This window comes from Saprolegnia diclina, assembly GCF_000281045.1.
Source record: "Saprolegnia diclina VS20 unplaced genomic scaffold supercont1.5, whole genome shotgun sequence".
In the NCBI taxonomy this organism is placed as follows: domain Eukaryota; phylum Oomycota; class Saprolegniomycetes; order Saprolegniales; family Saprolegniaceae; genus Saprolegnia; species Saprolegnia diclina.
Window position 1 is genome coordinate 1051481 of NW_008246072.1, and position 24058 is coordinate 1075538.

At 59.6% G+C, this 24058-nt stretch overlaps 13 protein-coding genes across 13 annotated transcripts; 5 read left to right on the forward strand and 8 right to left on the reverse strand.

The window, feature by feature from the left end:
- SDRG_02406 (hypothetical protein) lies at nucleotides 1-1184 on the forward strand. Its single transcript, XM_008607993.1, has one exon. It carries the CDS (start codon nucleotides 193-195, stop codon nucleotides 1045-1047), a length of 855 nt encoding a protein of 284 aa, XP_008606215.1. The 5' UTR covers nucleotides 1-192; the 3' UTR covers nucleotides 1048-1184.
- A 15-nt stretch (nucleotides 1185-1199) lies between these two features.
- Nucleotides 1200-1826, reverse strand: SDRG_02407 (hypothetical protein; the record flags this gene model as incomplete). The annotated part of the gene is made up of 2 exons (XM_008607994.1): nucleotides 1200-1336; nucleotides 1379-1826. 2 exons carry the CDS (start codon nucleotides 1824-1826, stop codon nucleotides 1200-1202), a joined length of 585 nt encoding a protein of 194 aa, XP_008606216.1.
- Nucleotides 1827-3481: 1655 nt separating this feature from the next.
- Nucleotides 3482-4396, reverse strand: SDRG_02408 (hypothetical protein; the record flags this gene model as incomplete). The annotated part of the gene is made up of 3 exons (XM_008607995.1): nucleotides 3482-3829; nucleotides 3870-4114; nucleotides 4153-4396. 3 exons carry the CDS (start codon nucleotides 4394-4396, stop codon nucleotides 3482-3484), a joined length of 837 nt encoding a protein of 278 aa, XP_008606217.1.
- Nucleotides 4397-5235: 839 nt separating this feature from the next.
- On the forward strand, nucleotides 5236-6538 carry SDRG_02409 (hypothetical protein). Its single transcript, XM_008607996.1, has one exon. It carries the CDS (start codon nucleotides 5278-5280, stop codon nucleotides 6436-6438), a length of 1161 nt encoding a protein of 386 aa, XP_008606218.1. The 5' UTR covers nucleotides 5236-5277; the 3' UTR covers nucleotides 6439-6538.
- Nucleotides 6539-7096: 558 nt separating this feature from the next.
- Nucleotides 7097-8692, reverse strand: SDRG_02410 (translation factor pelota). Its single transcript, XM_008607997.1, has 6 exons — nucleotides 8369-8692; nucleotides 8187-8318; nucleotides 7983-8135; nucleotides 7728-7934; nucleotides 7570-7680; nucleotides 7097-7522 (listed from the first exon to the last, which is right to left on the reverse strand). The coding sequence occupies exons 1-6, from the start codon at nucleotides 8654-8656 to the stop codon at nucleotides 7193-7195; spliced, it is 1221 nt and encodes a 406-aa protein (XP_008606219.1). The 5' UTR covers nucleotides 8657-8692; the 3' UTR covers nucleotides 7097-7192.
- Nucleotides 8693-9253: 561 nt separating this feature from the next.
- Nucleotides 9254-9901, reverse strand: SDRG_02411 (hypothetical protein). The gene has a single exon (XM_008607998.1). It carries the CDS (start codon nucleotides 9880-9882, stop codon nucleotides 9328-9330), a length of 555 nt encoding a protein of 184 aa, XP_008606220.1. The 5' UTR covers nucleotides 9883-9901; the 3' UTR covers nucleotides 9254-9327.
- An 892-nt stretch (nucleotides 9902-10793) lies between these two features.
- SDRG_02412 (hypothetical protein) lies at nucleotides 10794-11562 on the forward strand. The gene has a single exon (XM_008607999.1). It carries the CDS (start codon nucleotides 10874-10876, stop codon nucleotides 11447-11449), a length of 576 nt encoding a protein of 191 aa, XP_008606221.1. The 5' UTR covers nucleotides 10794-10873; the 3' UTR covers nucleotides 11450-11562.
- Nucleotides 11563-12003: 441 nt separating this feature from the next.
- On the reverse strand, nucleotides 12004-12259 carry SDRG_02413 (hypothetical protein; the record flags this gene model as incomplete). Its single annotated transcript, XM_008608000.1, has 1 exon — nucleotides 12004-12259. The coding sequence occupies one exon, from the start codon at nucleotides 12257-12259 to the stop codon at nucleotides 12032-12034; it is 228 nt and encodes a 75-aa protein (XP_008606222.1). The 3' UTR covers nucleotides 12004-12031.
- Nucleotides 12260-12390: 131 nt separating this feature from the next.
- Nucleotides 12391-13972, reverse strand: SDRG_02414 (hypothetical protein; the record flags this gene model as incomplete). The annotated part of the gene is made up of 6 exons (XM_008608001.1): nucleotides 12391-12554; nucleotides 12599-12713; nucleotides 12757-12868; nucleotides 12936-13149; nucleotides 13199-13556; nucleotides 13602-13972. The coding sequence occupies 6 exons, from the start codon at nucleotides 13970-13972 to the stop codon at nucleotides 12456-12458; spliced, it is 1269 nt and encodes a 422-aa protein (XP_008606223.1). The 3' UTR covers nucleotides 12391-12455.
- A 338-nt stretch (nucleotides 13973-14310) lies between these two features.
- Nucleotides 14311-14923, forward strand: SDRG_02415 (hypothetical protein). Its single transcript, XM_008608002.1, has one exon. The coding sequence runs from the start codon at nucleotides 14335-14337 to the stop codon at nucleotides 14788-14790; it is 456 nt and encodes a 151-aa protein (XP_008606224.1). The 5' UTR covers nucleotides 14311-14334; the 3' UTR covers nucleotides 14791-14923.
- Nucleotides 14924-15072: 149 nt separating this feature from the next.
- SDRG_02416 (hypothetical protein) lies at nucleotides 15073-16736 on the reverse strand. Its single transcript, XM_008608003.1, has one exon. It carries the CDS (start codon nucleotides 16719-16721, stop codon nucleotides 15123-15125), a length of 1599 nt encoding a protein of 532 aa, XP_008606225.1. The 5' UTR covers nucleotides 16722-16736; the 3' UTR covers nucleotides 15073-15122.
- Nucleotides 16737-17418: 682 nt separating this feature from the next.
- On the reverse strand, nucleotides 17419-22288 carry SDRG_02417 (hypothetical protein). Its single transcript, XM_008608004.1, has 6 exons — nucleotides 21422-22288; nucleotides 20857-21377; nucleotides 18854-20809; nucleotides 18708-18806; nucleotides 18007-18655; nucleotides 17419-17960 (listed from the first exon to the last, which is right to left on the reverse strand). The coding sequence occupies exons 1-6, from the start codon at nucleotides 22276-22278 to the stop codon at nucleotides 17441-17443; spliced, it is 4602 nt and encodes a 1533-aa protein (XP_008606226.1). The 5' UTR covers nucleotides 22279-22288; the 3' UTR covers nucleotides 17419-17440.
- A 540-nt stretch (nucleotides 22289-22828) lies between these two features.
- Nucleotides 22829-23807, forward strand: SDRG_02418 (hypothetical protein). Its single transcript, XM_008608005.1, has one exon. It carries the CDS (start codon nucleotides 22834-22836, stop codon nucleotides 23737-23739), a length of 906 nt encoding a protein of 301 aa, XP_008606227.1. The 5' UTR covers nucleotides 22829-22833; the 3' UTR covers nucleotides 23740-23807.
- The last annotated feature ends 251 nt before the right edge of the window (nucleotides 23808-24058 follow it).

Here is a 24058-nt window from a genome sequence, read left to right on the forward strand (position 1 = left end):
TCGCACTGGGCAGCCAAGGTGACCGAGCTCGACTATCTCGATAGCGAACGCCCGCAGGACCTCGCCGAATACTGCCGAGTGCTATCGCAGTGCACGAACCTCAAGCGCGTGTCGATCCAAGGGAGCGGACGCGAGGTGCTCGAGGTTGTGACGGCGCCAACCCACCACGTGTCGGACCTCTTTCTCCTCTGCATGCAGGATTGGACCGACTTGGTGGCGCCCATGTCTCGATGGCTCGCGTCAGGCCATGCGATGCACTTGCGGCTTACGGGCTTGGGCTACGGCACAGGCCATTGCGAATACTTGACCGACGCGCTTGCGACGTCTCCGACGCTATCACACTTGTACTTGGATGCGCCGTTGATTCTTCTGGCCAGTCTTGTCGGCAGTGGTCGTCAGCTTCGCCACATCACGCAGTTTGAGTGCGCTGGCCTCGGCGCCGGCCAAGATTTTCAAGCCATCTTTGTACTGCTGCCCTTGGACAAGCTCACAAAGCTGCGGCTCTATGGCGCTCCCGTTGACAACACGAACCTGAGCTGGCTCCTGCCACGTTTGCATTTAATGACGGCGCTGGAGGACCTCCACCTTTCCGATGTTCGCATGGTGGAAGCGCTCGCCATGCCCCTGACGCCGTCACTCGCGCCGCGCCTCCGGAGCGTCAGGCTCCCCAAGGTCTCTTGCTCGGTCGAGAGCCGCCGTGCGCTTCTCGGCTGGGCACTGCACTCCAATCGCCTCGAATGCCTCACCTGGCCGCAGTGTGCGACTGATGACGGCCATTGTTTTGATGGCGACGGCCTTTGTCATGCGATTGAAGCCGGCGTACGCACCATCGACTTGAAAGGAAGCTTCAGTAGACGCGATGCGATGGCCTTGGCAAACGTCCTCCGTGGCGCCAAGGCCCCGCACAGCGCAACGCTATGCCTGCACCACAGTCCGCTCCGTCGCGCGGGTGAGCTCCACCTGCAAAAGGCGCTCGCCACGTGCACCAACGTCGTCATCACGACTAGGGATTCGGACAACGCCATCCGCACCCTTCTTGCTGCCTAGCGAGGTGCGGAAGCAAGTACGCAGCCGGGTGCGCGGCTAGGCCCGTGTTTCGAGTACGTTCAAGGCGAGATCACGATTTTGTTCAAGTCGCATATTTTCGAGCAGTTCGAAAATTCAATGTCCTACTTGCAAGCGAACGATGCTTCAGGGTTTTATTGTCCCCATTGCGCGGCGGTGGCAACCCACTGCTGGTTGAGCGCCGGGGGCCCGGTGTTGGCCGATAGCAAGAGCTTGCCGTTGACTTGCGTCACGTAGTCGGCGCCGATGCGAAAGGCGATCGTGGCACCGCCTGCAACGTCATCGCACGAGAATAGCATCGCGTCGATCGTACTGGACTTCCATTGAAAGCACTTGACTTGGCCCGAGACAGCTTCACAAGACACATGCGCCTTCGTGTAGGGGGTAAAAATATACCGGTTGGGTTCCAGCGGCGTGAGAAGCAACGTCGTGGCCGATGACGCCACGACGGCGTTCATATCGTCGTCGAGGCCCCACATACCAGAATTGTCGGCCGCCGTCAGTTTGAGTGGCACCTGGCTCTGAGCTGCCGCGATCAACGCGCAACTGAGAGGCGGGCCAGGCGTAGGTGCGGGCGTCGGTGCGGGCGTCGGTGCGGGCGTCGGTGCAGGCGTCGGTGCAGGCGTCGGTGCAGGCGTCGGTGCAGGCGTCGGTGCAGGCGTGACAGTGGGGGTTGGTTGGTCGTAGCAACCAGCATGCTCCTCGCCGACGGCGGCGAGGAAGCTTCCGAGAAGCACCACCGAGAGCAAAGTCCACTGCATGGGTTGGCGGCAAAGTGCGATCAATCGTTATGCATCTGCCTCTGGTTGGTCAGAATGGGCGCAGCCTGCTTCGACTTCGAAATCGAAGTTTTCCGCGCGATGGGACGAGCAGTCACGAACAACAGAAGAACAGAAGCACAGAAGGACAGAAGTCCAAGCAGCAAAACAAGACAAGGCACAGAGCGGCCCCGCTCTCATCATTCCGCATTTTGCAGCCCGTACGTAGCAAATTAGCTAACCCACCTCGCCCACCACTGGGCAGGCGGGGCACCAATACACTCGTTACCCCCAATCTGCTCGGCCGTCTGCGAGGAACAGGGATGACCAGGGATGGTGCACTCTGTAGAGATTCGGCAAGGATCGATTCAGAACTCTCAACTGTTGTGTCTATGCCGCATCATGCGGTCCTGCGATGTCTTGCTTTTCATTCCGAATATTAAATGCGCCTTAAATACGCTAGTGCCACGCCATCCCGGGGTTCGAAGCGGGGGACTCAACCTACTCATATGCACTCACGCAACGAGGTGCCTGAGTGAATAGCGATTCACTTTTAGTGAATCTACTCATGAATAGGAAACGCGACTCAACTGGTATTCACCCACCATCCCTGGCCCCAACCGACGACCGCACGGCGACACCATCTTCCCTGTATACCCCACCCCATTCTCCGAACGTGAGACCTCCTCGCGGTTCTTCACAGTCCTTTTCTACTCCTCTACCCGTACCCCGAGGACGCAAAAGCAAGCGCGCGGCAATTATCCCTCCTCAAACCCACCTCAAACCCAACAACTTTTTTGCCATTTTGCATGGAATAATATTAGTACAGTAATAGTGCACTTCGAACATATGAAAACACAGATGTTCAAAGTGCACTACTAATATTATTCCAATCAGAGCGCATCGAAGATGTCGTCAGGTGCTGCCAGCTCATCTGTGCAGCCAGGAAGATGTGTCCGGACGAACTGCCTAATATTCATATTTCATATGCAGAGAACACGTGGACTGGTGGTGTTCATGCGCGAGGAACACTTGGGAACACGGATACAATGGGTCCCTTTGTGCGGGATTGAATTACAAATATAATAAAAACAGCTGGTCCAACGAGCGATAGCGAACAGAAGATTTGCATGGCGGATGTTGTCCAATCAAGGAGCACACTTTAACCCTCTATTGTCCAGTGTCTATTGTCAGCGACTGACAGACTGACCTCATTTATGGGTCAGTGTGTGAGTCTACGACCTCAAGCTGGCACGCTTGGTCTGTTGGGCGCACGCGGCCCCAACCACGGGATTCCCTCGGCTCCAGCTGACGGCCCTGGCACAGTACGATCGTACCAGGGGCCGTGTGCAACCCAGCTGTGTGCAACCGGTCATATTGTATTTCTACAATTGTACAGGTAGAATAGGAGCACCAAGCGTACATTGAATCTTATCTTGTCATGCGTCAAGGATGCGGACCTAACCGGTTGAACGCTAAAACGTTATGTTACTGGCCTGGGTTAAACCCTGTTACGTCTGTAACGTAGCAGGCCATAACGCATTTCAGGTACGCAGCAGCTAGCGTGCCCAGCCCATACCGGTACGTGCTCACTGGAACACTCTCAGCACACTAAGCACATCAACACCGCAGCCATGCGCATATGTGTTATTCATCGTCTAGTACAAAGCCGAAAGCACGATGCCATTGCCAAAAAGTGCTGCCAGAGTGACCTTGGTCGACCGCACAATAGGGTCCGCAGAAAGGGCGTATTGCGGGTACGACGCGACGTTGGTGTCCGGGAGCGGTGGCAAGGGGCTTGCAGGTAGAGTTAGAGGCGCCAAAGACGGGCGGGGCCCAAGGGCGACGAGCTCTTGGGACTCGGCGAGGTCGGTCATGGCATGAGTGGATGATAACGCCGAGTCGTCCGGTCCCAGCAATGCGAGGATCACAGACCAGAACGCAATGACGTCTGCGCCTTGCTCAATCACTGGGTCTTCGGACTCGGTCATCCCCGTGGCGTCGAGCTCGTCCCGAAATTCCAGAGGCCATCGCGGCCGCGGCTACGCGGTGTGGCTCGAGGTCGAGCCGACGGCGCTCCTGCAGTTGGACTATGCGCTTCTTGGGCTTACCCGACGGAAGGGCGTCGATCGACTTGCGCTGCGTGGTCACGATGTGGTGCTTGACGTGCGCAATGGCCTCGGTTGTCGCCTTGGCCATGCGGTTGCGGGACTTGGTATGGATCATAGCAAAATCTTTGAAGAGCCGTTCGCACGATGCCGACTGACAGACAATCGAGAGGATGCGCATCGCTAGCTTGGCCATCTTGGACACGCGTGGCGAGAGGTACGTCCAGTATTGCGGCCGGTTCGCGGGTCCATGGGTAAGCCCAAGCTCGCGTCGTTACCGATGAACGCGAGCACAGTCATGAGCAGGCCGTCCGAATTGGCGAACTTCTTGGAGTAGAAGACGGCCGTGTTGGCGAGGTCGCTGGCGCAGAGCAGCGAGAGGGGCGCAATGGGGCTCTGGTGGGCAGCAAACTCGAGAGATTCTCCTTCGTTCGACCGGTTGTGGTTCGCCAATCGCGCATACATGTACTTGTCGTCCTGGTGAAAGAAAAAGGCGACTACAAATAATGGATGCTCCTCAGCAGGCAAGCGTTGGGCCGTTCTTTTGCATGAGGAATGAAGCTTCTACAAGCGGTCGCAACGCCGCCTCCGCTGCATCGACGTCCGTCCAGATGCTGGGCTCGCTGTAGACGACACCTGCGGAGGGAAACTGCTGCACACGCAGGCTTCGTGTGTGCTTTAACCCTTCACCGCCCAACTTTTATAATTCAAGTACGTTGCCGCTTTTGCAGCCTCGATTGACGTTATTTGGCGTGTGATGGGAGCTTCCACAGTTGGCAGGTTGATACACGCGTCGCTGCTCGGTGTCGACAAGGACATAACTCTACGATATATACACTCCATGCCAGTTCCCATGTAACACAGCACGCAGTAAGGAATTCGCGGTCATCCTAGCCCAGTTCAGTTGGTCGGAACCTCGATGGACTAAAGCGAACTGATACTATTTCGGCTTCACATTAAATGCGAATTCATCTTATAGTGTTGTACTTGTGTGAGCAAACCCGTGGAGCCAACAAGGAAAGCAACGAGAACGAAGCAACGGACAACGCTCTTAATGCATTGCAGCGCCTTGCATGCGCCGTCGCAGCGTAAATGCAGCGTCCAGGCCCAGACAACTGATTTCGTATACTATTTGCTGTCAAAAAGCATGAAATAATGTGATTTAGTCGGCCGCCATAGAACAGGCATGGATCTGATTATGACCGCATGGCCGACAAGAGTAGGTGGTGCATTTTTATTGATTTCTTCGACTCTGGAACTAGGTATTTGTATTGATATTAAAACCAAATGAATTAAAATTTGGACGCAACCCAGCTTCCGAGGTTACATTTGAACCTGCGCCGCCAATGCCACCATTCGCGACGGCGCCGACGCCGACGCCATGGAGCTGCATGGCCGCGCCCATGACCGCGATGGAAGAGGTCGCATGCGACCCGCTGGACCACGATGACCTCTTCGCCATGATGGACTCGTCCTTCCCGATGCTCGACGAGGCGCCGGCCAAGAAGCCCGAAGAAGCCGCCAAGCCGGCCATGAAGGGCGAGAAGCGCAAGCTCCAGGTGCGTGAAGCGTCACGCCGCTGTCGCCTCAAGCAGAAGGAAGAGGTATCGTACCTCCGGTCGCGCGTCGCCGAGCTCGAGCAGCTCGTGCGCGATCAAGCAATGGTCCCGCCGCCGACCACCGACGCGCTTGAAGTCCAGTCGCTGCGGCAGCAAAACAAGGATCTTACGGACGCACTGACGCGATCGCAGTCGCAAATGGTGCTCATCCAAGCGCTGCTCAACAAGACGCTCCTGGAGACGATGCAGTCGATGCCGGTGACGTCGCCGCCGTCGTCGCCACCCGCCTCGTCGATCGTCTCGGACGCCCAGCGCCTGCGCTTCGCCTCGGTCGTCGACTGCGCGTTTGCGACGCTCACGCACTTTGCGCTGCCGCAGGTCCATGGCGCCCCAATCCTCTCGATCACGCCGTCGGCCAACTCGTGGTTTGGCGAAATCTGGAGCGTCGGCTCCGAGCTCTTTGTGTGCATGACCAAGGAGCTTCCATCGACCAGTCTCCTGCGTACGAACATGGTCGCAGACCGCGTCTGGGAGCGCTCGGCGGCGGTCTCGTTTGCCAACAGCGCCTACACGCTCATGCGTCAACGGAAGCTCGTCGAGGTCGACGCCAACACGCACGTGTACGAGCGGCTCGAGTCGGTGCTCGAGATGAAGCTCCTCTCGCAGCACTCGGCCAAGTTTCGTCGGGCAGTCTCGCCCACGACGGTGCTCATCGGGACCGCGACCGTTAACGGTGGCGCCGACGAAGCCACAACGACCAAGTACACGCCTGGCAAGGAGCAGCTCGGCTTGCTTTTGCACTCGGTACCCGACTCGCCACTACTCGCCTCCGTCCAGCTTGTCGGGACGTACGATGTTGTGGGCGTCCCGCCTGCCGAGGTCCATGCCCGCCTCTCCAAGCACGTGCTGGAGCTCGCACAGACGCTCGAGCAGCAGCTCTTGCTCTGAGCGCATTCATCTCGGTATTGACTTGGAGGACGCTGGTATATTTAAGAGATGTGAATATTGCGTGTGTATACAGTGTCTCCAGAATCAACTTGGTGTCCACTCGAATGCGAATGCGAAGATACGACAACTCTGATAGGGCTTGGACCCTAACCCTCCTACGTACTAGAACGAAGCATGAATCCACCGACGGGGCAAAGATGGTCCTTGTGGCACGTAGAGAGCAACGTCGGTCGAGCTCGGCATTGGCTTGGCCATCAGCCATTATGTTTCACTACACAGATGGCGTCTCGACTCGACCGTGGCGGTGCCCACAGTTTGCAAAACACATCCCCAGCGACCCAGAGGTTGAGTCGCAGAATCAACGAAGCCACCCGGCATTCAGCGACCGCTGCAGATCGGCCAAGCTTGTCGGCTTCTCGGCATACGATGTGAGCCGGAACGCGCGGCTGAGTTGCTGCGGCGTCAGCGCCGGCGGCTTGCGAGGGCGAGCCGGTGCCTCGTTCACTGTGGTGCAGCGTGTGTGGGCATCGTCATCGCAACCCACCTTCGCTGCTTAATTAGGCTATATTTCGGCCAAAGCCCGAAATTTGAAGTTCACGGAAGGCCCAAGCGATGTTCTGCTTGCCCTCCTGCTGCCATTATTATTTCGGAGACCAAGGCAAGAAAGAGTGTGATGTTTCGGCCAAAGCGTCCAGGTGACGTGCTCGTGATGATGTTTGTTCATAGGAGCGATACCTCTGGCGGCGTATCCTCTTTACATGTACTCGAGATCCGTGTCGTCAAGCTCGACGACGGCGCTCGCTTGCTTGGCGAGGTCGTTCTCATCGTCCGAGTCGACGTCCTTGTCATCGTCGTCGAGGTCGGGGAGCGGGAAGCGAAGCAGCGCCGCCACGCCGCTGAGTTGCCCGAGCTTGTCGCCCGACACGTGGAGGCTGCTGAAGACGCGGACGTGGCCGCCGTTCGCGCGCACGTTCTCGACCAAGTCAATGTACTTGCGGCGCACCGCGAGGTCCTGGCTGCGGAAGAGCGCATCCGTGATGAGGAGCGTGTCGATGGCCATCTGCGTGTTGGCCTTGACGACGTGCTATGTCGCATTCTGTCATGAGACACATACGAGCGATGCTAGCGTACGTTGTAGCCATAGTACGCCTTGTCTTGGTCGGTGTGGAGCATCTCAAAGAACGTTTCAAGGCACTTGACGTCGCCGGCCGCTTTGGTGTCTTCAAGCTGCACTTGGACTTTCTACCTCGATAAGGTCGCGTCTGAGACGACGATGAGGAGAGACATACCGGGTCTGTGAGCACTTCGTCGAGCGCGTGCTTGTGGCCGGACGACGCGTGGCAGAGAATAAACTTGGCCTTGTTCTCGAGGAGGACTTTGTCGTCGGATCGCACCGCGTACTCCATCATAAACTTGTAAAAGTCGTCCTTGACAAAGCCCGGACTCGCCAAGAGGACGCATTTGACCAAGCTAAAGTCGACGTGGCGCTTGATCGCCTACCACATGTCGGTTGCAGGTGGACGACGAGGGTGCAGGCAGCGAACCTGGACGATGCTGTCGTAGAATCGCTCCATGCCCTTGGCATGCGACGTGTTACCCGTGCGCTTGCGCGGAATTGACGTCTCGAGCTTGGCGCGGATCACCGTCATGTGCCCTTTGATGAGACAGAGGTGCGCGAGGCCGGCTTGCATGACCACCTACATTTGATGATGGTCAGAGCATGCGACGCGATCGAGGTGAAAACGTACGGCGGCGGCCTCGGCTTGCTTGGCCACGTTGCACGCCGTATCGATGCGCTCGAGTGTCATGACGTCCCAGCACTGCTTGGCGAGCGTAAAGTCCTTGTTGAGCTCCAAGTCGATCGTGTGGTAGGCGCCCATCTACGTGCAAGGTGCTTAGCCGCCTCTCGCCGGTGAAGCGCATGGCCTACGCGAACGTGGGGGTTCTCCTCGACGTTCTTGCCGCGGATGCGCAAGAGACACTTGATCGGGTCAAAGTCAATGTGCTCCATCTGCAAGCAAAGCGTCATGCGCATGCGCTGGCTCGTGGTCGAGCCCGTTGCGCCTTCCTTGACGACCTTGCGCACGGTGGTTGTCTTGACCGTATCGCCCCGGTGCATGAGGTTGAAGACATGCCACATGTCTTCCGGGTCTTCGGCGCGGAGGACCACGCTGCCATTGCCGTCCTTCTCGCTGATGCTGCGCTTCAAGAGCTTCATGGCCACGTCCGATTGGGAACCCCAGCTTCCGCACGCATTAAAATCGGCATCTCCACATACAAATACCAAGCTATATATTTCAGTTGTAGCAATCAAAGCGTGCATGCCATTGGCCAAAAAGCCGTGACAAAACCACGCTCGCTCGTTTCATTCGAATCGATTCGAGCCTTATATAACAGCTCAACATTTAAAAAGCACACGACCGACCATCGCCCACAGCAGGATATCTCCGCCGTTTGCAGAGCCATTCATGGGTGCTCGTACAATGCTATTGAACAGCAGATGGCGGTGGGCCTGTCGCCGTCGTCATCGACGCAAGCGGCCGAATAATTTTTTCGCGGCCACGTACTGGTCCGTGGTTGCGCCACGTCAGCGGCGCAACCACCACTAGGTGCAGCGAACTTCACCTTCGATCCTCCCTCGCCCATCGCACTCCTTAGCCACGCGTGATTTACCTCTGTGGAGTATGCAGATTCGGTCGACTTTGCCCATGCACGCTTCGCATGTGATATGCGAACGCGCTCAGATCTCGCCGACACCCGTTTCGAACCTCGATTGTTCGTTATTTTCTGCGGCTTTTCGAAAACCCGTTCGACGTACCATCAACACCCAACGCCATGCTATCGCCTTATAACTTTAGCCGCTCTATCTGCGGTCTACATCGTGCGTTTTCACGCCTTCAATCGCACGCTACTGTCGTCGTCGTCGTCTTCATCTTCGTCCGTGGTCGCCAGCATCGCGTCTGTCGCACTCTCGTCGGCGGCGTAGTGCTGACCACACACGCCGTGGGACCGCGCGAATTGGTGGCACCCACGCGCCTTGCAGCGGGCACCACCGCCGTGGAGGCGGCAGATGCCGTACGCCTGCGCCGTTGTCGAGCAGCCTTGGATCGTGCACTTGCGGCCACCACCGTGCTTGGTGCAGTAGCCGCCGCGCCGCGCGTACGCGAGGCACCCGTCGCCCGCGCACTGTCGATTGCGGTTCTTGAGGCGCACGCACACCGGGCGCTTCTTGGGCGCCGCGTAGAGCGGCGAGGCCACGAGCGGTCGCCGGACCGGCGCGGCCATGAGCGACGCAAACGCAGGCAGCACAATGCGCGGCTCCGACATGGACATCGTCGTTGTCGTCTTGGACCGCACGTGGGCGAGGCAGGTGCCATGGAGCTTGGCGAACCGGTCGCAGCCTTCGACGACGCACACGCGGTACTTGAGCGGGCTCGTCGTCATTCTCACTCGTTGGCCGTAAAATCGCAAGTGACTTGCGGAAGGCCCTCTAAGATATATATACTTTTTGGCGGAAACCGATTCGCAAGGCAAATCTCGTGCGGCGTGAAACGGTTCGCGCTTCGAACTTCGGACAATAGCCAATCAAGTGCGAGATACGTGGCACCGTGCGCGAAACGCATCGGCCTGTCCAGTATGTTTTCATCTATATCGGGCACGGCCTCGGTCGTGGTAGTATGAGCCAACGAACGCCACCGCATCGTCCCGCGAGGCGCGTAGTCGCAAGGGACGCGCATGTCTTCAGCCGCGACGCGCCGTCGACCCGACGAGATGTGACTATTTGGGTGCACGACTGAACCATCAAGCGGGAGTGGTGTCGGAATACCGGACGTCGCCGTGTGTCCTGGCTCGATCATCTCGCACGCCATTTCGACGGTCGAACGCACGGAGAAATCGAAGACGTTGGTGACGACGGCGAGTGGCCAGACACAGGCCTGTGACGAAACCACCGAAGCAAGTTCAGTGGCCTAGCACAACTCGTCCACGACCGCAGGGCCATCATCATGGTCATGTATGAAGCCGGGTCGCCAGTCGCACCCCCATGGCGTCGTCGTCTGTGTCGCCAGTCGTCCACCTCTTGGTCGGTCCGATGTTTGGAGGTGGTCGTGCACGCTGTTCTCTCCTCTTCCATGGCAACGACGACATCCCGGCCAACGAACCTGGTTTACTGTACGCAGTAGCTTTTGTGTCTCGGGCTGCAAAGGTGCATTCGCTAAGATGAGTATGCCGACCGCCATCCGACGTGTCTGGCCACGGCGCCACGACCGCGACAAGCACTTTATGTAAACGAATATCAAAGTGGGACCGAGAAAAAGAAATTCGAAACAAATGATTCAAGAAATAAACAAACGGCCGCGTTCTTGAAGAAAGCCGGCGACGACGTCTGTCATTATTCTCGCTTTTCTTCTTCCGCGTCAAATCAACGACATCCACGATGCTTCGCCTCATGCCGCGGGAGCGGTCGCGTTCCGAAGGCGCGTCAGCGCCCGTCCGAACGTTGCGCCGGTGCGCATCGCTCGACCTACGCCTCTGCTGCGTCTCGGCCTGTCGCCGGTACGCCAAAGAAGCCGACGTCTGCCTCCTCCACAACCGCGAGCGCACAACCCTCCGCCTCGCGCTCGAGCCCGTGCGCGAGATTCACCATGGCGCAACGGCAGCCATCTCGACACCGCACGCGCAGCGTGACGCCTTCTCGTGGGCCGAACCGTCCATGCATCCCACGCGCGCCAAGGACACGTCGCGCCAGCTCGACGAGATCGCGCCCAACCGCAACGCGCGGTGCCGGGTCGCGTCGTGCACGTCGTATGCGCGCAACGGTGGCTGCTGCACGCGCCATGGCGGCGGGCGCAAGTGCCTCATGGAACACTGCACGACGCCATCTCAAACCGGCGGACTGTGCCGGCTCCACGGCGGCGGCACGCGCTGCAAGCTCGAAGGCTGCACGAAATTTGCTCGTGTGCGCGGCCTCTGCTCGGTGCACTTCCGCTTCGCCGACGTCCAGGGCATGTGAAACGCAAGGCGCGACGGACAACATCGCCGTAGGTCGTCGCCGCGTATTTAATCTTATATATACTATATACCGCGCGCAAGAAACCTTCGTGTAATCGGTATAAGGTGCACGGGTGACTCAGATCGTGCCAACTTCAACCTGGCCCAACAAAGCGCCAGATTGCACTTGCCAGCTGGCTAAAGATACTTTTTTTTGACGGGGTCGTGCGTCTCCGCCACCCGTCCCGCGACGAGTACCCATCCTCCTCTGCGTGCACGCCGACCCGAACCTGGTCAGACCTGGTCCTGCTACGCTTCGAGCCACAGACCCTGCCAGTAGGAAGGTCCACTGGCGACGAATGGAGACGAAACGTCAAGCGTCCCACGTGGAACAGCGCTGCGTTGCGTGAGTCACGGGTGACGGACGGCGCTTTTTCGTTTGCTTTCACTCGCGACGGCGGTCGCCAGCTGGTCGCTCGTGCGATCACCTGGTGTCCACTGCGGGAATCGAACCGGCAACCATGTCGGAATGCGGTTTGCAACGGGTGCAGCGTCCGCAGCTACTACGCATCCAAATACGCTCAAGGTTCTCAATTAAGAGGTGCTACTGCGACGAGATCGGTCGAGTTCGACGTCGGAGGCGGTCGCGCAGAATGCGCCGCGTGTCGGCCGAGCACATGCGATCGCGGTTCTTCTCTCTTCGTAGCGACTGGTGCTGATGACCTTCGGTGCGAGTGTGCTGGTCGGCGGCGTGGCGAAGGCAGTGGCCCGTGACCTTGGCGAAGCGGGCGCAGCGCGGTACGGCGCAGAGCACCCGGTCGTCGGACGCCATCGAGTTCAAGTGTGTGCATTTCGCTGTTTGCAGCAACGAACGGTGCGTAAGAATAGGTGGTATCCTCCCAACGTCGCCACTTTGCACTTTGCACCGGTCGATTTGTGTATTTATAGCGATTTAACTAAACTTGGAATTTCAACTAAAATTGGAAGTTGAAGGTTAAATTCTTGTCATCATTAGTAGTATACCGGTATTAGTAGTCGCCGTCGGCTTCATAGTCGTCGCGGTGCGCGTGCGCCGCCGACCACGGGTCGTCCGAGTGCTTGAGGTCGCGGTCGTTGCGCTGCCAGGCCTAGAGTGATATTTTCGAGCAGGAGCAAGGATCGAAGTGCGTACCGCCTGCCACTCGTCCGAGGCGTCCGAGGCCGCGTCGTTGATGTCCTCGTCCGACGACTCTTCGTCCGGGTAGTCGTTGAAGACGTAGCCTTCGTCGTTCGAGTCAACATCGTCCCTAGTGACACATGAGCGCGCCTACAAGAGAGAAGCCAATGTACTCGTGCTGGTCGTCCTTGTCGCTGTCGCTCGCATCAAAATGCAGCTCCCGCTCGGCAGAGTCCATGTCGCCTTGCGCCTCGTACATGAGCCACTTCTCAACCGAGGTGCTGACTAGACAAGAACACATCCTCAGCCGTTGAGCTACTTCAAGTCGATCCAATGCAGAACGGTGGGATACCTTCCACCACAGGAACGTTCTCGAGCTCGGACGGCGCACGCGTCGGCAGCTGCTTCGTGGCCGAGACATCAATGCTGTACACGTCATAGACGTACTGCTTGTCGTCCTCGACAGCTTCGCACGCGCGCAGCGCCGTCGCCGCCGCTACGTGGCCGTGGTCTTCGGCAAAGGAGGCGGCGGTCTTGCCGTTGTAGTCGCAGAGCCCCACGTGCTTCTACAGACCAGGTTGCATGAGCCAAGGGATGGCCAAGGGAAGTGCGCACCGAGTGGATGGCAAGGAGGGCCTCGATAACGTCGGTGCGGTTGTGCATGGCGGCGGCCATGAGCAGCGAACCGCCGTCCGCCGGTCGCTGAAACAGAAGCGGGTCGATGGTCTTGGTCGCGCTTTGCTGCTGGAGACGGAAGAATGCGCTAAAGTCGTTGCGCTTGAACGCCGTCCAGATCGCTTCGTCAATTTGACGCTCCATCGGGTTCATCACGCGCTTGAGCGCCTTGGCCTTGAGCTCGGCGCCGTTCACCGCCAGCGGCGCGCTGGCCGTCGTCGTCGTGGCCGGTGACGTCGTTGTCGGCAAGGCGACGTCGACGAGGTTAAGACCACGGCCCTTGGCAACGCGCTCGAGACTACAGAGCCAGCCTATAGTGCAATAGCATAGTAGAGCTACGTACCGCTTGTCCTTGCGCTGCTGTGCGAGGTTGGATCGCGACTCGAGCGTGGTCGTCGCCGCCGTCTTCTTGGACCGGTCGAGATGGTGCTTTTGCATCGTCTTGGCCAGTCGCTGGCGCATCTTGTCGTCTGTCGTACTCGCCATGGTGTCGATGCGGGTGAAGAGAATGACCGACACGGGCGCTGTCTCGGGCTCGGGCGTCGCCGCCGCCGCCGGGTCTGGCTTGAGCGAGAGGCTCTCGAGCGCATCTTCGAGCTTTGACTTCTTCAGAAGCACTTGGTGATGGGAGTGCACGACGAGGCGCTCGACGGGATCGTCCGTGCGCTTGCGCTTGATGCGCAGGAGGACGCGCTGCTGCTGCTCGGTGGTCATCGCGCTCGGCCTTTCCGTCTGCTTCTGGCACGGCGGAGTGCCACCAACTCAATGCAACCGGATATCCGGATAGAGTCCAGATGCGGTGCTAAAGTCGGCATGTGCCACGAATACGCCCGCGGTGCTCGACCTTGTCGTCGACAATTCTACCTTGGTACCTTGGTACAAATGCGGCATGGACGACCCACAGCGAGCTTCGTGGTGTTCATAGGCGCTGCGCGCTCTGCTGCGCGTAGTCTGTCATACCACTGAATGAGAGGAGCATGTTAAATTTGATAGTATGCCGAATTTAATGGAATGCCGAATTTAAATGCGACCCACCGTTGTAACTGTGAGATCCGCGACCCTCGGCTCATCATCAAATGGCCGACGCAGGGCGAGCAGAGGCAGCGGCCATGGACGACGACGGCAACGAAGGCGACATTGACGACGACTCGGACTTTGTCGACAATGACGATGACGAAGGCGATGGCGTAGACGACGATGACGATGTGGGCCGCCATGTCGAGCACGACATGGCCGAGAACGTCGACGAGATCGGCGGGTCGACCGTGGCCGAGATCCAGCAGCGCCTCGCCCGGTATGCGCAATTTGGCGATGAAGGCGATGGCTTTGATGCCGAGTGGGCAGCCACCTACGTGGCCAAGGCGCGCCAGTGGAAGGCGACGCATGGCACCGACATTGACACCAACGTCCGCGGCGTCGCACCGACACCCGAGGTGGGTGGCCCCGTGCTGCCCGTTCGTTGGCATCACGTACTGAGCCTCATCTTCCTCGGCCTCGCCATTAGCGTCCAAGTGTATATGATCTTTGGCTGAGTCGCGTCGGTCCCAGCGCCTGTCCGCTCAACCGACGACAAGCTCTCGGTCCACGTCGCTACCTACATAGCTAGCAAGTATGCCACCAAGCGCTGTGCGATCTGTACGTTGCAAACCCGCTCTTGCACCTGCATTGCCAAGGGCTCTCTTGGCGAGATGCTTCGACGCTGTCCTCGATACCGGCGCGCACCGGGGCAGGTCGAGAACGAAGTTGGGCCAAGCACAGGACAGAGGCCGGTGTTGCTTGTCGTCGCCCACTGTCGAGATGTAGAACTACTCACACACTTACTTACAGCTCATACGCTACAACGAGCAGTTAAATAATGGGCGGCTCACGCCGCCGGTCGCACTGGCGGGACGCCCGTCGCTCCAAATAGGGGCATTCCATGCAGCACGAAAAACATGGTTCCGAGTAGCACAAGCAGCAGGACGTGGAGCACACCGGCCGTGCGGCTGGACCGGCCGTGTTGCTTGAGCACTTGAACGTCGTGCTTCTGGCTTGGCACCAGCCCCAACGTCGCGAGGCCCGCAATACGGACCGCCACCGCCGGCAAGTAGGCGCTCAGCATGTAGAATCGGCGCGCACTCGCCGATGCCTCGTGGATGAGGAGGCGGGAGACGAGCGTCGCGGCGTCGACGCCCATGTCGGCCCACGTCGTGAGAACGCTCATGACGAGCGCTTCGTTGCCAAAGTCGGCGAGCTCGACGGCGCTGGCGGCGATCGCAATCGCGCGCAGCGCACATGGCACGTGCGTCAGAGCGTCCCCGACAAGACGCACGTAGCCGGCGCCCGCGACGTCATAGACAACAAGCAGCGTCGTGCTGACATCGAGGGCTACAGCTACCAGCGTGTGGAGGGCCACTGCAGCGCGCCAGTTGCAGCGCAGGCAGTGCGTCGCCCAAAACCAAAGCGCACCCGCCGCAAACAGCACACCGCAGGACGTGACGACCGTCGTGACGGCCAATGACGGCATGTCCGTCACGCGCGGCAGGGACGAGGCGGCGCCAAAGTAGAACGACGCGTCGATCGCGAGGCGAAAGACGCACAGGTGCGTCATCACGTGGCGCTGTGGTAGCCGCCACGCACTGCGCACGTAGCCTGGCAGTGTGACCGCGGCCGGGTACGCCGGCTCGACGACGAGGCAGACGGCAGCGACAAGACAGACGCCCGAGATCCACGTGAGCAGTGCGTACGTGACGTTGGGCGAGACACCAAACGAGTAGGCGCCACCGATCGCTTGGTCTTGGAGCGCAAGACCGCAAAAGAGCGAGGGCACGACGTCGCCGGCCATCCGGCTGCAGAAGAGCATCGCCTGCGTCCGCCCGCGCACCTCGACGGGCTCGCGCTGGGCGTAGTGGACCATGACAGCGTCCAATGCGACAGTGACTAGGACGCAAGCAAGGCCCGCGAGGAGCGTCATGCCCAAAAAAAGGGGCGGCGGTGACGTCGACGGCGCTGGGAACGGGACGATCGCCATGGTCAAGCACGCGACGCCACTGACGGTCCAGCCGAGCAGCATGTACGCCTTGCGCCGCGTCCGCCCCAGTGGGAAGCAGTCCGAGACGATGCCAAAGAAGATGCGGCACGACCACCCGAGGTGCACACAGCTGCTGTACGTTCCGAGTTCGAGCCCCAGATGCCGCGTGTACACGGTCGGGCCAAGCCGCTCGAGCCCGCCAAGAACAATGCTGAGCCCGATCGTCTGCAGCACGAGGCCAAGAAACGGACGCGTCGTGAGTGCAATGGGGCCGCCCGGCAGGAGCGCGCCGTCGTCGGCGTCAGCGCGTGCGATCGTGGGCTCGGGTACGGCAAAGTGGACGCGGCGGGCGTAGTAGCGCTCGTCTTCGAGGATGATGTCGGACGCGGTCGAGCTGAGCTTGGGCGCCGTGTCGCGCCAGAGCGACGACGCTCGTGAGAACGAGATCGACATGACGACACGACGAGGCCTGGTCGTAAATGCCATCAAGGAGTCGCAACTGGGTGCAAAGACACCCAACCCTGCCCACGTACAACGTAGACGAGCGGTCGTCGCCACCGACGACGACCGCAACCAAGTACTAACTACATTTACCACGACTCTCTCGTAGAGTCGTTGGGATGCGGAACAAAGGGCGAGAGCTCTGGGACGAGCGGCAGAAGGAGGTGGCGCCGGGACAGACCGACGTGGCGGTCCCGTCCCACTGTGGTTCCTGCCGCGTCTCTGATTGGCTGCTGGACGAGTGGGGTCGACCACCAATCACAGGCCGCGTTTGCAGGTCGGACAGGCGGCGTGAGTCGCTTCAACGACTTCGCTGCTGCACCGTTCACACGGAGATAGAAGCTAGCTATCTCGTGTATATCGACCTGTGGACTATCTGCATGTCCTCTACTGCGGTCATTCTGCAACAGTCGGCTGCTCTTGCAGCGAAGGACAACGACTTGAGTTGGAGCCACCGGCTACATACCAACGCGGCTGTCTCGATCCCACAACGACTCTCAACGACTCTGCTCTAGTAGAGTACATCCACCACTCGAACTTCTTTTGCAGAGCTACCAGCCTGAGCCCCTGACCGCCTACGCCGTCGGTCATCGCTCCACCCACGTCTTGCTGCCGCCCCACTCAAGCCGAAGCCGACGACCCCAACGCAAGCAGAGAGCATCAGCGTCATATTACAGGAAGAGTGCACTTCGTTGGAGCTCGAGGAGGTTGTGCAAAACCATCTCGGACGTCGTGCCAATGCAGCGGGCGAGCTCGCGCTGGGCGACGTAGTCGAGGTCGATGAAGCGCCCGATCACCGCCATGTCCAGGAACGCCTTTTTGGCCTTCCAGCTGCACCACGCGTCCGGCCGGCCGGTTTGGCGCGTGTGCGGCGCCTGCCGAAACTCGCGCGGGTTCAAACCTGCATTGTGCGGGAGCGCGTTGATCATGATGCTCTGCAGCGTGTACAGGCGGCGGAAGGTCTTCTCGTGGACCGGCGTGAGCACGCCGAGGCTGCCTTCCGACGTCGCGAGAAGCGTCACGTACGTCGTCACCTTGCTCTCGAGCAGGCGCTTCCGGAGCATGCTCGTGACGCGAGCACCGACGTGAAAGTCGGCAGTCCGCAGCAGCCGCTGGCCACCGCGCGACTCAATGTTGCCCGGCGCAAACTGCATCGTGTGGACGTTCGAGAGCATATCGGCGGCGACAATCCTACGTCAAATCTCATGTTTCGCACAAGGAAATGTACGAATCGAACCCGAGACGCGTGTCGAGCACCGAGACGTCGGCGGTCGAGAGCGCGAGGTGCTCGAAATCTTTGGCGAGCAGCACGAGGCGCTTCTCGGTCGGGCTCCACTTGAGAAAGTACACGCCCTTGTAAATGTCACCATACACAATGTACGTGGCCTTGATCACGTTGAGGCTCACGATATAGAGCTGCGCGTCAAAGAAGGCGCAGCCCACGAGCTGGCTGTTCTTGAGCTCGTACACGATGAGCTTGGAGCCGACGGCCGCGAGCACGTAGATCCCGAGCTGCTTGACCATCGAGATCGCGCCTTGCTTGTGCTCCTTAGCGTACGTGAGCTTGAGCTTGGGCACCTTGCTGCCCGTGACACCTTGCGCGTTCGTGTACTGCGCATAGTCGATCTCGTACACCAGCAGCCGGCCTTTGCCGTTCTCATCTTCGCCGTTCGGGCCGACGATGCCCGTGCCAATGACCACATACGGCTTGCGCTTGATCTTCCAATCGGCGGGCAAAATGTTGGGCATGTCGGCCAAATACATGATCTGGACGCTCAGCACGGTCTCGTGGCGCTCGAACGGCAGCGAGAACACGCCTTCTGGCTTCCACTCGCACGCCGCACTGTGCTGAATGAGCCGCAGCTCGTACTGCTCTTCCATGACCCCTGCACGCGATCAACGATCGATACCAGAGCACGTTCGAAGACAACTCGGTACCTGTATAGTCGGCGTACGTGAGGTTGTCGAGGACTTCGCCGGGCTTGGGCGCCGTGTACCCGTCGTCTTCGGCTTCGACCACGTCCTCCACCTTTTCATCTACAATCGAATCATAAGACAATATGTACATTCGTGGAGGACCGTACCTTCTTCGAATGGTGGCACAATCGACTTGCTGACGACGACTGCGTACGTGGGTGTCTTGAGCGCCTCTTGGACGGCGCCGGCGCCCGTGCACGGCACGTAGACCACGTGGTGGATCGTGGACGCCAGTGGGACCTTCTGCAGCACGCACTGGCCGTGGCCGACGACGTTGGCGTTCGACGGCCACTCGCAGACGCGGAGGACGCCGTCCGAGTGGTAGTACATAAAGCCTGTGGGGCAGTTCCAGTGTTGAAATTCCGTCCAGCCCAGGACCGGCACCGCGCTGCGCCGCGACGTTGGGACCGCCATGGGCGTGAGGCCAACCCGGCCGCGGGCATTGTGGATCCACATGGGCGAGACACCGCGGAAGAAGATGCCGCTGTGGCCGCCGACGTTGCTGTACCGACACAGCATCGGGTACCGGAAGAGCTTGAGCGCTTGCTTGACATGCACCGCGGTCGTCTCCTTCTTGAGCGCCAAGCCGCGTGTGATGCACTGCGCGTGCTGCTTGGCAAAGCTCCCGTCGGGGCTCGCCGCGTACAGAATCAAATCGCCGTTGGCCATATAGACAACGAGCACCATCTGGGCCACGAGCTGGCCGTTGCGCGCATCGGAGGGCCCGACGCGGTGGATGTTGAGGTCGGCGATCGGCGAGTAGAGCGCCGTTTTGCGCGTCGCTTCGGTCGGCGTCAAGCCCACGGGCGGAAATGCATTTGGCATATCGACGACGTTGAGCAGGCTCTGCGGCGCCAAGTGCAGCCCCGGGTAGCTCGCAACGAGCTCAAAGTCGGGGAGCGCGTAGATGTTGAGCGTGCCCGAGTCGTCGCAGACGGCGCAAAAGAGGGGCTTGGTGGCGCTCGCCTCTGACAGCATCGGCTGCGCAGCGTACGTCGCCGCTTCCACGTGCGTCGACGCCGTGTGACTGGCCGACACATTGTAGATTTCTTCGAGTTCTTCTTCTTCCGCGACAAGCCGGTCGATCGTGTCGTCGTCGTCGTCCTCCATGTCGACGCTCTCAGACGGCGTGACGGTCGCAGCCCGCGGTGCAAACACCTGGGACCAGTCGTGGAACAAACAGAGCGCGGTGACGTTGGACTCGGCCGACGATCTGTGCACTTCTGGGTGCACGACCGTGAGGTCCATGTCGCTTGGATCTGCCGCGACAAGGCGAATCGAGCCGTCGCTAAGCAGCAAGACGAGGTACGGGTCGAGGACGTCGACGGCAACGACGACAATGGTGTCATCGACACCGAGGCCGCCGCAGTCGAGATCGGCGTCCAGCGGAATCTCCTGCGTGCACTCCAAGACCCCGTCTGCGGTTTCTTCGAGCAGCCGAATGCCGAGCTTGAACACTTGGACGATGCGGCGATGCGAGAGCAAGTTGGCCATCGCGAGCGTCGGGCCCTCGAGATACATACCGCAGCTCGCTTCGTCCTCGATCGGCTCCATCTCATCGCCCGTCTTGAGCACCATCGTCTTATTCTTGAGCGAGAGCACCACGTACTTGTGCGCGGTCGGGTCATGTCCGTCCGTCGCGTCCGGCCGGCCGTAAATCGTCCAGAGCATGCGACACCCGTCGAGTTCGGCTTCGGTGGTCACGACCGGGCGAATGCCCCGGTGCACCACGGACAGCGACGACCGATGCAGAAAGCCACCCCCGAGCACGAGCTCGTCCCGGGGCACCGTCGTCGTCTCGTCGTCTTCTTCGAGGTCCAAGCCCATGTCCATGGCCGTCACCTGGCCAATGCTTGCGAGCTCATCGACGATGCGCACCGTGTACGACGGAAACGCTTTCGCCAACGACGCGGCCATCGACTCTTTGGACGCCGACGCATCGGCGGCCGACGACGGCGCGTCCAGGAGGCGACCGTAGAGGTAGATCTCTTCGCCGTCCGAGTCCAAGTCATCGGGCACAGGCACGGGCGCTGCCTCGACCTCGGGCTGCAAGCTGCTTGCATCTACATGAGCAAAATGAGTCCATGGATAGGATATGTCGAGTAGGTACCAGCGGCGGGGGCTTGCAACACGTCGTTGGTGTACGTGAGGAGCTGCGAGTTTCCGTCGCGCGTCCCCAAGAAGATCATTTGGCTCGTCGAGTCGACCGCCAGCGACGTGCACGTCGTGAACGTCTCATCGCACAGTGGTCGCAGCATCATTTGACAGACAGCGTTGCCATAGTAGCCGGTTTGGCGCAAACTCTTGTGGCTGGGCAGCGAGAGCACGTAGAGCTTGCCGTTGGCGAGCGACACGAGCATCTCGTCGATGGCGTGGAACGGCGAGAGGCGCGCGTTCGTAAGGAGCAACGACTCGTCGGGCAAGAGCAGCGATCGGTGCAGCGGCAGCTTGGTCGTGTCCATGATCGAGTCGGCGATCGAGTTGGTCGACAGGCCAAAGTACTGGTTCTGGTTGAAGTACAAAAACGCGTTCTGGGTCGTAATGACCGCGCCACCGAGCGGCGCGGGACAGGCCGTGACGGCGCTCGCATCCGACGGCAACTGCATGATGGACCAGATCTTTGGATGCATCCTAGAGCATGCATGAGTTCTCGCATAGAGAGAGGAGAGAGGTACCCGGTCGCGAGGTTGATCGAGAGCACGGTGAGGCTGCATGTGTTGTAGCCCATCGCATAGCGTCCGACGGTCGCTTGCTTGTCGCTCTCTTCGTGGAGCACCATGAGCGTCGGCTCGAGGTACCCGTCCAGGAACGCCATGTCGATGACCTTGCCGTGGATGCCAATCTCTTTGAGACGCAAGATGAACGCACGCCCGGCGACCGTGTTGAGGCCAAAGGTCGCCAACGTCGACGCGTACTGTTCGGCACGCGCGCGGTCCTCGAGCTTGAGGCTCGGGTCTTCGTAGTTGGTCTCGTCGTCTTCATCGTCGTCGTCGATGACGTGGGCGGTCGCTGCATTGTCATCGAGCGGCAACAAGACCACTTGGTCGCTGTAGAGCAAGAGGCCCATGCAACGATTGTCCGGGTCGGCCTTGGCGATTGGGACGCTGGCGAGGCCCTGGAATTGCGTGCGGCCAATGCGGTCGCCTTGCAGCGCCGTGCCAAGGCCCATGCCATCTTCTTCAAAGTTGTGCAACGACATGGTCACGAGCGACGCGGTCTCAGCGTCAAAGCGCACGAGCACGAGCTTGGCCGCGGCGAACGTCAGCGCCAAGCACGGACATGTCTTCTTCTTGACGTACACAAGGCTCGCCGACTCGGCCACGCCCGCGAGCGGAAAGCTGTGCAGTAAATGCAAGACAACCGCGTCCGTGGCAGCCACCGCAGTCTCGAGCCGGTACACGTCCAGCCGCTGGGCGTAGACGACGAGCAGGTCCGAGACGCCCGGCGAGACGAAGGGCCCCATGAGGCTGAAGAGCACGCCCGTGCTCTGGACGAGGTCGCTGTGGCAGAGGAAGTGCTGCGAGTGCGACATCGGTCCCGGCAACCAAATCTCTGCGCTCCGTTTAGTGGTCGTGGCAATACCGTGACAAATAATACCATCGGATATGCGTTTTCAAAGGTTTATAGTCCACCTCGATCTCTGTGGGGAATACTGTCTTGATGTACTTGACATCCAAAAGACAATGTGGACACTTCAAGTCATGGCCGCCGTCGTAAGGTACTGTTCAGTAGCTTGTTATATATACAATCGACGACGAATAGCTAGCTACTACCTGGTATATAGACACTATCTCGAGTCGACTGCATCGAGTTGGTCATCATGTTGACGACAAAACGACCACGTTGGTAGCGTGGTATCTGGAGGTGCTGGGTGCGAGTGCGCACCTTTGCCTCTCGTCCGTTGATATACCAGAGACAAGTTGTTGCTTGAGTACGCTGCGGCTCCGACGTCGAGCCGCAACGCTAAACCCAGAGGTGTATCTTCTGTAACCGGCTCGTGGACTAGCATAACCGGATGACTAACCGTACTTATCGGGACGCCAATCACGGGCGTGATGCGTAAGCCATTTCATAATCGACAACCAAGATGATGGCGCTGCTTCGTCGACCGTCGACGGTTGGTCGCTGGCTTCGGCAAGCGTCGTCGACTGCGTTCCCAGCGTACGGCTCCGTTGGCGGCGCATATACACTCGCCAACGGCCACGATGTGTACTTTACGTCCCACGGGCCGTCGACAGCAGCGGCCACGGTTGTCCTTCTGCACGGCGCACCCGGGTCGTTCAAGGACTTCAAGTACCTTGCGCCTCTGCTCGTCGAGGCGCTGCCGCAGCTCAATGTCGTTGCACTCGATTTGCCTGGGAATGGTCGCACCAGCGGCGATGCGGCCGGCGGCCAAGCCCACCTGTCGTCCGAGACGGTGGCTACAGCGGCCACCGAAGTCGTCAATGGCCTGCTGCGCGAGAGCCAGCCGGTCATTTTGATCGGGCACTCGTTCGGCGGCCACACAGCCATGCAGGTCGCGGCGGCGACGAGCCGGGATGTGCGCGGTCTCGTGCTTCTCAATTCAGTCGGCCTCGATCGGCGTCCGTACGAGCGGTTTGCCCAGCCGTTTTCTCGCCTCCTTCGCACCGACGGTCTTCTCCGGAAGCTCGTGATCGCCATCAACCACTGGCGCTACATGAACATCTTCAAGTTTCCAAAGAACACGCCGATCGACGACTTGACCTTTGCGCTCCAGCGCCTCGGGTCGAGCGACTTTGACGCGATCGAAGCCTGCGTGACGCGTCTCCGCGCCAAGCAGCTACCAACGATTGTCGCGTATGCGATGGACGATATTGTCGTGCGACCCAACGTCGGACTCGAATTGAGCGAGCGCCTCGCGGCCGACGTGCACCTGGCATACCCTGTCGGCGGCCACAACTTGCAAAAGACCCAAGTGAAGGATGTTGTTGCGAATGTCGCAACGTGGATCTCGACCCGCCTCGGACTCTAAAACTACACGATACGTTAGAAAGTGTGTACACATTGTCGTTGTTACCCGCGTATAGCGCGATTCTCGAACAAGCCATGGAAGGCACCGAAGAGACTTCGTTGGTTGCCTGCTTCAACCCTTGAAGGGGTTTTGATGGCAAGATTATCCGGATAAAATACGTGGCAGCACGAGCGCAGTTTCACCAAGGCATTCACCGAGTCGAATGGGCAAATCTCGCTGTCACTGGGATCTTGGCTTGACGCCATGTCATACGACTACACTCTGTTGTATGCTCTTGCGAATTGGTGATGAAGAGCCAGGACAGAAGCCTCGTTCGAGC

What these genes read in the sequence shown, in the direction of transcription:
- SDRG_02406 (XM_008607993.1), top strand. Translation starts at nt 193, where the DNA reads ATGCAGGATTGGACCGACTTGGTGGCGCCCATGTCTCGATGGCTCGCG.
- SDRG_02409 (XM_008607996.1), top strand. Translation starts at nt 5,278, where the DNA reads ATGCCACCATTCGCGACGGCGCCGACGCCGACGCCATGGAGCTGCATG.
- SDRG_02410 (XM_008607997.1), bottom strand. Translation starts at nt 8,656, where the DNA reads ATGAAGCTCTTGAAGCGCAGCATCAGCGAGAAGGACGGCAATGGCAGC. An exon ending in ACGAAGTGCTCACAGACCCG is followed by an intron (nt 7,681 to 7,727) that starts GTATGTCTCTCC and finishes TTATCGAGGTAG; the next exon opens with AAAGTCCAAGTGCAGCTTGA. An exon ending in AGGCGTACTATGGCTACAAC is followed by an intron (nt 7,523 to 7,569) that starts GTACGCTAGCAT and finishes AATGCGACATAG; the next exon opens with CACGTCGTCAAGGCCAACAC.
- SDRG_02411 (XM_008607998.1), bottom strand. Translation starts at nt 9,882, where the DNA reads ATGACGACGAGCCCGCTCAAGTACCGCGTGTGCGTCGTCGAAGGCTGC.
- SDRG_02412 (XM_008607999.1), top strand. Translation starts at nt 10,874, where the DNA reads ATGCTTCGCCTCATGCCGCGGGAGCGGTCGCGTTCCGAAGGCGCGTCA.
- SDRG_02415 (XM_008608002.1), top strand. Translation starts at nt 14,335, where the DNA reads ATGGCCGACGCAGGGCGAGCAGAGGCAGCGGCCATGGACGACGACGGC.
- SDRG_02416 (XM_008608003.1), bottom strand. Translation starts at nt 16,721, where the DNA reads ATGTCGATCTCGTTCTCACGAGCGTCGTCGCTCTGGCGCGACACGGCG.
- SDRG_02417 (XM_008608004.1), bottom strand. Translation starts at nt 22,278, where the DNA reads ATGTCGCACTCGCAGCACTTCCTCTGCCACAGCGACCTCGTCCAGAGC. An exon ending in TCGATCAACCTCGCGACCGG is followed by an intron (nt 21,378 to 21,421) that starts GTACCTCTCTCC and finishes TGCATGCTCTAG; the next exon opens with GATGCATCCAAAGATCTGGT. An exon ending in GTGCTCGACACGCGTCTCGG is followed by an intron (nt 17,961 to 18,006) that starts GTTCGATTCGTA and finishes GATTTGACGTAG; the next exon opens with GATTGTCGCCGCCGATATGC.
- SDRG_02418 (XM_008608005.1), top strand. Translation starts at nt 22,834, where the DNA reads ATGATGGCGCTGCTTCGTCGACCGTCGACGGTTGGTCGCTGGCTTCGG.